The sequence below is a fragment of the Ictidomys tridecemlineatus genome, chromosome 9, assembly GCF_052094955.1.
Source record: "Ictidomys tridecemlineatus isolate mIctTri1 chromosome 9, mIctTri1.hap1, whole genome shotgun sequence".
Classification (NCBI taxonomy): Eukaryota; Metazoa; Chordata; class Mammalia; order Rodentia; family Sciuridae; genus Ictidomys; species Ictidomys tridecemlineatus.
Genome location: NC_135485.1, coordinates 93968611 through 93978548, shown reverse-complemented (window position 1 = coordinate 93978548; position 9938 = coordinate 93968611). Strand labels below are relative to the sequence as shown.

The 9938-nt window shown below is 39.3% G+C and overlaps 1 protein-coding gene across 4 annotated transcripts in view; it reads right to left on the bottom strand.

The window, feature by feature from the left end:
* Positions 1-1297: 1297 nt before the first annotated feature.
* The window catches only part of Elovl6 (ELOVL fatty acid elongase 6), a 122224-nt gene continuing 113583 nt past the window's right edge, over positions 1298-9938 (bottom strand). For all 4 annotated transcript variants that reach the window (XM_013360686.4, XM_040292995.2, XM_021729660.3 and 1 more), the window contains one exon: positions 1298-5625. In XM_013360686.4, coding sequence (XP_013216140.1) covers positions 5201-5625 — 425 coding nt within the window. In that variant the 3' untranslated portion in view covers positions 1298-5200. The remainder of the gene's footprint in view (positions 5626-9938) is intronic.

Genomic DNA, 9938 nt, shown 5'->3' with positions numbered 1-9938 from the left:
AGGGAGTTTTAGTCACTCATCTTCTATAAGCACAGGAGCATCAAGTATGGAAATGGCCTTTCTGAGCATTCTGACAAATCCATAGTGCTCTGGAAGTTCCCCTTGAACTACCCAAAACAAGTGATAAAGGAAACCAGAAACAGTTTGATTTTAAATCAAAAGTTATGATTTTATTTTTAATCTTAATACACCAAAAAAAATATTTCTTTTAATGTAGTGAAATAAGCACTTGAAAATAACAATTTCAACATTGCTGTGATTTGCTCTGTGAGGCTTTGATGGGTGGGTTTGTCTCTAAACACAGGCCCTGAGGCCCCTAAGAAGCTGAATTTTCAGGCGGTCTTCAAGGTAGTAGCAAGCAGCCTCCTGCCTGAACATCCCCAGACCAGCAGACTTGTCTGAAATGAACATGACCAGAAAGCACTGTCAGACTGCCTCTGTAACCTTGATTTTTGTCCAATGGAAGAAAAAAGTCACAAGTGCCACCAAACATTGGGAAAACAACAGCTCTTATATATCAATACAAGGCGGGACCCTTCAGTTGTGTCCTAACTGGTTACAAAGGTGGCTTTGACTGATTTATGGAACCAGTTTCTTTAAACAGTAACATCAGGAGTTTCCTACAATACAGTTGTGGGTATGGGCTTCCAGGGACGTCTATCTGATCGTGAGACTGTCACCGGCCTGACCTAAAATTAAAGTGCTGTAACTGAGACCTCACCAAATCCACTCACGGATGTGGTCCTGCTGTCCACCTGGGCTGCAAGAACAACTTGTCACTTTTTTAAAGAAGTGGAACGCAGGAGGAAAGGAAGTCTGGGGATCCTGCCCCACTTCTGTGAACCCTGAATTTTCAAAGTATTTGAGGATGAGGAAAGTCACTTGATGATTCAACAGGCTTATGGTATTCTTTGATACAGTATGCAGGTGTACTCAACTGGCCTCTTCCGCAATATTCTGCCATTTGGCTCACAGATGTTTATAACAGCATCTGTCAAAACCAGCATTCCAGAAAAATGCTGTAACTACACTGTCACCTGTTTTGTATGACTGTCAGGTACCAGCATACAGAAGTGGCTGGCTTATTGGCAAACTAGTACCTACCACTTCATACTGATTGTCAGATCAAGATAGGGCATCACTTTTATCATTTTAATGTGCATGTGACAGGTTAAATGCTGTGGTCTGGTCTTAATGAAATTTCTTCTGGATGGCACAAAGAAATGGGCAGAGGAACAACTTTAAAGAGCTCTGGGAAACAATGACTCATACCATGAACATAGGCTCTACCATCATCCCAAGTTGATAGCAAAATATTTATTTTGAAAACAAAGAGTGGGAAAAGATAACATTGGCTGCTGGAAAGTTCTGGGCTTTCATCATGGTATTCTCACAGTGTTACTTTTCAGGATGGAAGCTTTTTCTGGAAAGTGTCTAAGAGATGTGGGCATGGACCATATTCTGAAGCTTGGGAGGCCAAGTCTATTTGGTCTTCTCCATTCTCCTAGCAGTTTCCTACAATAAACATTGGACAGTACAACAAATCTGCTAAAGAATCATTAGCCTTCAGAATGTGCCATTGTTGGCTTAGTTGTGTGACACATAGTCTCTGAGCTGAGCCAGTTCTATCAGAACAAGGAAAAGAAGATTATCTGAGCATGCTCTCTCACCCAGGTAATTCAGTGGTTTGGGAATATGGCCAGCCTTCTGTAGCTGACTCCAGGTGCTTTGTTACTCAGAGGTGACAGGGTTTATCTTATCCTGAAGATACTACACTGGATTTAAAAATATTTTCCATGGGTCTCTTGGCTAGAAACGTTCTCCCAGGTTCCTACTGCCTTTTCCATTCAATTCTACCCACTCAAATGAAATTTTGGACTGGAGTCAAGAGGTTAGTCACTGGACTAGCCAGTCTCTTTATGTAAGCATAGATAGCTGGAGAAGTGACAGAGAGGGATAAATCAACCCTCTCATTGTCCTTGACTAATACATAGGTAAGTATTCCTCTCCCCACTAATTTTTGTAGTGCAGTATGATTACAAAAGCGGGAATAAATTCCCTGTAACAACCTTAATCCATGATTTTAACTTGGTACTTTGGCCTAGCACTGAATATAAATACAATAAATAAATAATAATAGTCGTTCTTTTCTCATAAGCAACACTAGAAGGTTCAAAAAAAAAAAATCCCCTGTTGAATGAATGGAGCGTTTCTTACTAGAAATTTATTGCAAATTCATGCATTTGGGTTGATATTTAGACCTAATGTGCAAAATTTTATATATATATATACACATATGTATACTTACACATACATGTATATATAATTATTTCATACACACACATATGAAATCAAGGATTTGTTTTTATTTAATCCAAGAATGATGTTTTCACCATACTGGGATTGGAATGCAGTGGAAACTCATTTTAATAGAAAGACACTCTATTGTAGCACAGTGGGGCAGCTATAAAAATTGCCTGCCCATTTTCCTGGAATGTTAACTGACAGCAGGATTATCTATGTGGCAGTCAATTCTCTGGTAGGTTTCAGATTTGTCATGGGCCAGTGATCCAGCCTCATATCTTGATATAATTAAAGCAGCTAAGCTGAGATATTAAAAACAGTAAGCTGAACCTATATTACCAGAATTGTTTTTAAAAAAACGTGTGGTTTTTTTCCTCCCATGATAAACACTGGAAATGCTTTAGGTATATTTAGCTAGTTTAAAAACTATTTATTAGACTTTCAACCTGTAAACCCAAATTTTAAGTTATTTTACAAGTGAACAGAATCATGAACTTAATATCAAGACAAATGTCTTTGGAAACATCACCTAGAGTCTTTTTTAAGGTTTATGTTCATTTCTTTATTCTAACCTGCAGTAAAGAATCTATGATAAATCACTGAATTAAATAATTAAACCCACTAGATGAGCCTCTGACTGGTCCTTTGACTAAATTCAATTGATATGTGGCCTTTTTTCTTGTCTTAATTAGTCTACTCATTTTCTGTTCTAAGAAGGAAAAAGTCTTATTGCACAGTATCATGTCTTTGCAAAGCTCAAGACCGTTTGCATCCTAAGAATCTATCCTAGTTGTTGTAGCAGGACCTAGCTTTTTAGCTCACATCAATTTCTGCCCTAATAACATTACATCCTTCCATCAATCATATCTCATCTATGAACCAACATCAGGACACCATAGACTGTTCACAATAATTTAACATGGACGTAACATCTTCTTCTCTGCACAGCCCCCTTCCCAGGTCTTTCAGTAATGACTTGGTTTGCATGGACTCTGTGTTCATTGTTCAAGCCATTCACACAGAATGGAATAAAACTTTATTCTTTTTAAATTCCACACATAAACAAGATGCTGAAAAAGCCCTTGCCATCTCTGACAGAAAAGCAGAGCAGCTCTGTTTCATGAATGACAGCACAATTAAAGCTAAAATAATATAAAAATAATTTGAAAAATCCCTTTTACTGTACACTCTCAAATAAAGCAAGAAAGATAAACAACAGTTTTCTGCTAGCCAGAAAATGTGTTACTACTCATTTCGGCTTTGAAGTTCAGTGTACCCCACATTTGTGTGCATATATGTGTGGTTATGTGTGTATAATAATCTATGCAGTGTAGTAGCCCCTAACCTTTTCATCTAGTTTGCCTAATCATTAAGCTACTGAACCAATTAAAATACTATTATATCACATCGAACAACTTTACATAATTGCTTCTTTGAAATCCTAGGAACATTGACACATTTATTTGGCTTGTAGAGGACTGAAATATTACAGATAATATTATCTAGCTCTTTTCTTAAAAAAAAGAATATGGCTCTTAATAAATTGATTTTCTGAGTTCCAGAGCAAAAGTCCCTTTGAAAAAATTTCTGAAGCTGACTTGAAGCAGGAAGGATGTCTTCTGATTTGGCCAAACCTACGATGAGTTGTTTAATATCATTTGAAATTGAAATTGCTATCAACTATTTCCAGCCAAACTTGTCATGGTGTGTTTGTTAATTATCTCCACTTGGCCAGCAGAGGGCACTTAGAACACCTCTGCATGGCTTGGGGAGCTAATGTGGACCAGGTGGAAACAGCACTCACCCCAAATCAGGCAGAGACTCTGCAGATTTCTTTGTAAATTCACAAAAATCCTACTGTCTGGCTACTGAGGGCTCTTTAGCTCATGCCTTTTCACCTTCCCAAGCTCCACTGATCCTGGGCTCAGCCCTTCCACGTACAGTGCAGGATGCACTTTCAAGCCATCTGGTTGAATTTTTTTTTAAAAAAATTATTATTATTATTTTTATTTGTTTGTTTTGGTTTTTTTTTTTGAGTCTGCATTTACTGTTCTATTCAAATGTCTGGGACAACTAAACAAATGTTTCATATCTCATCTAAGAGTATAAATGATAACTATTAGAAATATTCTGGTACAGAGAGCTGCCCCTTTGAGACCCGGGTTGCATTACTTCCATTCTCCCAGAAAGAACCTTGGAAAAGTACTATGCCTGTTTTTGGCAAACTCACTAGCCTGCGGCTGGGCAGTGAAGGGAAAAATATCTATCTATGTCTTGAGTTGAACTAAAAAATGATTAAGACATCTCTTTTTTTTCATGGGGGCTACAACAAACTAACCTTTCTTAAAAAGGCTTGAGTTTCTGCAAAAGCATCATTGTCCTAGATATAAACCCTGTGTCTCTTCCATTTTCATCTTTTCTACTGGCTCCAGTTTCATGTCAAAAAAAAAAAAAAAAAAAAAGATCAGAAAGGATTGTGTGTGTGCTCGCACAGTTTTTAAAGTAAAATTCTCTCATCCTTAGAGAAAGATAACACTTAGTAAATACTTTTTTGTTTTTCATATAGTGTTAATAGCCTTTGCTTGCTTTCTGTTAGTCTCTCTCTGCCTCTGGCTCACTGTTGTTCTCATTTGTCCTAGAGTAGACAGATAAGAGGGATTGGGGTCTTCCAGCAGCAGTGCTTTGAGATGGAGGTGCACTCAGTGAGTCCTCACCCAAAAAGGATCATAAACTTACTGGGTTAAGTCAACCTAATTATCCCTAAGCTGCCTCGGGTTTTGTGTCTGCTCGTCTGTTTTGTTTTAGCTGCACCATATGTGATTCCTTGTGCCATTTTCTTTTGTCTTATTATTTTTCTTGATGACCCTGAGCTATGGCTTTCTCCTCAGTTCCAACACTATTCAGCCTTCGTTGTTTTCTTCATTTTGCCAATGTAGGCCTCAAAGAAGAAATGGCAGAAGAGCACAAGGTAGCTGAGGTACATGAGTGAGGACCAGAAGATGTTCTGAAAGTGAGAGTGACACTGGTCTTGCTGCATCCAGTAGAAGACCAGGTAGTTAATGACACAGCCCATCAGCATCTGAGTGATCTGGGACAAGGTGATGAACATGGCAAACTTCCGGGAGACTCGGAAACCCGCGGCCCGCAAGGCATAGTAAGAGTACATCACGGCGTGCACGCCATAGTTCATAGTCATGAACCAACCACCCCCGGCAATCATGTCTTTGTAGGAGTACCAAGAGTACAGGAGCACAGTGATGTGGTGGTACCAGTGCAGGAAGATCAGCTTCTGCTTTCTCAGAATGATGAATATTGTGTCTCCTGGAAGATAAAGGAGGGAAAAATGTACATAAGCCCTTGACCACACACAATGATAATCCAGAGTTTTGTTAGAGGACAGATATCTTGAGCTAGGACTGGAGAATTAGATGAACTGGGTTATAATCATGAGCTGGTATTTGCTACCTCTTTGACGTTGGGCAAGTTACTTATTTTCATTATTTTCTAGTTTCCTCATTTCCAAAATGGGATAATTAGTAACAGTAGCTTGGAATTATCTGAGGATTAAACAAGATAGTCAATATACCTTCTTCATACATGGCAAGTAATCAACAGATGTTACTTTCAAGGTATATTACACAAAGTCCTACTAATTTTTGATCTAGAACAAACATTATCATCCAGGCTGTCTGATTCTCAGTGAACCATTCATCTTAGGATATATCACCCAGAGGGGACTGGTAACCTGTCAATCAAGAGAAATAGACTGGAATGCAATGCAAGTGCCCAGCAAAATATTCTTAGTCCTCTCCAGAGTTGTAAAACCATATTTTTTTTCTTTGATCCACGACAAAAGATACCCCTTAAACATCCATTTTTGTGAGCTCCTCTGTATAATGTCCAACCCTTGCAATTTGTAAGAAAAGCAAAATTTAAATAAAAGGCAAAGATGAAAGAAAAGGGCAACAAAAATCATCCTCTATACACATGCACTGATGAGGGCAAAGGGAATGCTTGACACCAAGGAATCAAGTGAGGAAAAACTGAAAATAAGAGTTCATTGTATGGAATTAACTATAGAGAAAGCTCTGCAGGATCCACCAAAAAGTTTTCTTATTACATCACTGTGAAGAAACAGACCACTGTTTCTGAAGTAAGAAATTATGCTAGAATTATGCTCAGGTTGGTAGATGCTCTGTATCTACAATGATTCTGAAAAATAGAGAATGTAGAACATTTATGAGAAAATGGATAAAAAGCAAGCCTAGTAACAATTCACCCAATTCCATTAATAAGTAAGATAAAAAGGGATGAGACTCTGATATGTGAGTCAGAAGCAGGTGTATGCAGGTAAACGTTTCTTTTCTTTCTCATCTCTGTGGTTATCAGATATGGGGAACACCAGCATCCTTCAGGGTCTCTGGTAAACCCAGAGTGACTTCTCTTTGTATAACAAGAATTAGAAGGTCCTTGGTCTGAAAATTTAGTAAGCACAAAGGGGACTCATACTTATGCCTCCCATACTTTATGATGGCCTAAATGCTTGGCATTAGGCAAGGTAAGAAAACTGGGCTTGGGAAGACTTTTGAGGTTCTGATGGCTGTGGCTGGAATACAGGTGGTGCCCCATTCCACGCATCAGGGCGATTAGTGCATTTTTTTCTCTGCCGAATTATTATTTGTTATTACTTTGTTTAGAAAAGAAAAGCAAAGTCTCCAGTTGCTACATTTCTGAACCTGTTTAAAATTTCCAATGGAATCCTCTCTCATTTTTATTATGTCTATAAATGTCAGACAATGACAATGACAGATGGTGATGGTCACTCTCATGTGTATATTTAAGGGCTGAAACTGGGGTCCAGAGACCTGGGGCCTACTTCCTGGTGTTAAACTGTGCCATTGTGGCACGCCTGTCAAAGACTTATACTTCTGTGTAATTATTGTTCTGTGCCTGTCTTTCCACTGTAGACTGTAACGCAGATACAATAATCCCAACCGACTTTTCTTCACGGTGGAAGGAAGACAGAAGTCCAAGGAACTGTATGTTAAAAACAAATTTTAGTCATTCATATTGAGAAGGTGTTTTTCCCCCAAGTCTCTTAGCATATATATCCAACATAATCTCTAAACACACTATAATAAAAGTATATGCCACAAAATAACATGAATTTCATCCTAATTCTTGATGTCTAAAGACCATATTCGAATGAACCAACATGGAATGCAAACTGGAAACTGCAATTCTAGGGTTGAGGCTTTGTTTTTCCTGACCACAGGGGTGGAGTTGGGGTTGTCTCAGGCTTGGTCTGAGACATGGTAGGTGTTGCTAGGTACTTTGGAGAGGGGGTTTGGAGTCAAAGATGTTATCATAAAATCTTGAAGACATAATGACTTTGAATTCACTGGAAGAATTTCTTCCAGAACAACATGTACAGGAGGATGATAGACGGAGTATGAAGATGACTATCTCCCCATGATGGCTCTGAAACTGCTCAGCAGCACCACTCCAAAGCCAAACCAGGGTTACTTCTTAAGACCATAGATGCAGAGAACTGTGGTTTCCCTAGTATGAAGGGAAACTGGTAGGGGGTTCCAGAAGGGCCAACCCAGACCCTTCAAGGTCACCAACATTGCCACTTACATGTACCAGCCAGGTACTGGGGCAGGTACAGAATATATTTCCTCTAGAGAAATCATATAACATCACATTTAATTTGTCATGAGCCAGAGGCATGCCAAACTGTGGCATTTACAGGCTTGCCAGAGTTACAGAGGGACCCAGAAATATAAACTCTCCTAGGGACTGTATATTTGATGTTGGCCAACCATTCTTTCTTGGCCACATGTCCAGCTGGCATTGTGGAATACATTTTGGCCAAGTACAAGCAACGAGACTTTAGACTCTTGGGGTTTCAGTCATGTCACCTATTTTAGCTACTTCCTGGTTCATGTCCTCTTAATCATGATCTACCTTTTGGTCCAGCTATTTTGAGTTAAGAGATAACCTGCAGGCATAGCTTGATGTTTTTTTTTAACCTAAATGTCCACCCCCTGAACTATACCTTCTGCCTGTGCACCTGCTAAGTGCAGATATCCATGAATCTATTGAGAAGTCCTTTATCATTTAGAAAATCCCCAGAATACACACAGCCACCAAGGGAAACAGAGAACATACCCTGCATGTGGCTTGTCACAGAAGGCTGAGTTTCTCTTCGCAGAATTAGCTGGAGTGCTGCTGAGTCAGAGGTTCAAAAACAATGACAAGCTCAACTGAGCAAGGACCCAGACTCACAGCAGATGTTTCCAAGTTTTAACAAAAGCAAATCTCAGCAGGTTTTAATATAATTCAAACAGGAGGCACTAAAGATTTGGCATACAAAAGCAGGGTGATGGCTCTCTTTCTCTCACTTGTTCTAGTAGAATGTAACCCTCTAAATTCATTGAAACCAGCTTACTGTTTTCTGCTGAACAGAATCCTTGCTGTGAAAGGGGCAGTCAGTGTTAAATGCGTGCGGAGTTTCGGCTGGGGAGATGCAAAGGTTTTGGGGATGGATGGTGTGATGGTTGTACACAATGTGAATATTATGTATATTTTACTGCAATTATAAAAAAAAGTTTAGTGAAAACTGCAGGCATGTGGATTTGGGGGAGAAACACAGTTTCATTGTTATATATGGGAGAACTGTTCTTTCCTTTCCTTCCAATATTCATACAGGAGGACACAATCTTGGAATACTGAAAAGGCAAACCTGGGACTGAAAAATAAGCAAGTTATAAATAAATAATCCAAATTATAAATAAATCACTCAAATGGATCGATCTTTCTTAATCAAATGGTAACAAAGAATATGCTCTCAATTAGGGCCAGTGGTTGGCTGCCCTGCAGCACTGGTGCTGATTTTTAGGTTCGTTTTTTACTTAGCCTTTCACTTTTGCAAGACAACTGTCAAACAAGCTCTAGAATATTTGAAAGATAATATAACTGAAAAAGGTATTCAGAGCATGAAAACATCACTAGAACTGTCCTGAGATTTTAGGCAGCTTAACTAGCTTCATCAAAGAGACCATGTGAAGATTACCTTTTTTCCAATGTCAACACTTGAATCCTGTATTTTAGCTGGGAAGGGATGGCTTATTGGATAATCTACAAACTATTGCCACAAATGACTGTGGCGATGTGCCTCTCCAGGGAAAAGGGCTGCATGCCAGCAACACACCACGCCAAGCCAGTCAAGCCAAGGACCTGAGTCTGCCTCCATCCAGATGCAAGAGGAAGACTGCTAGGTGGCAGAGGGGAGTGGCACATTCAGTCTACACTAAATTCACTACACTAATTTGGATGAGTTAGCATCATCGGGTCAACGCAACACAGAGCATGGACACCTGAGTGCTGCCGTAACAGCTCTCCCCCAGGAACTCCAACTCCATTCTAGAACTTCACTTTCCATCTGGAATAGAGTCAGGAGGGCACACAGCAGAGGTCTAATCATGTGTTCAAAGGAAACTGATGAATATAAACAGCTTGAGGTGGCTCTTCAATAAAATATTCCTTCAAAAGGCAGAAGGGACTACTTTTATTCTCAAGCCCCTCAAATACAACTGGACACAACTCAGAACAGACAAGGGATCCTTGCA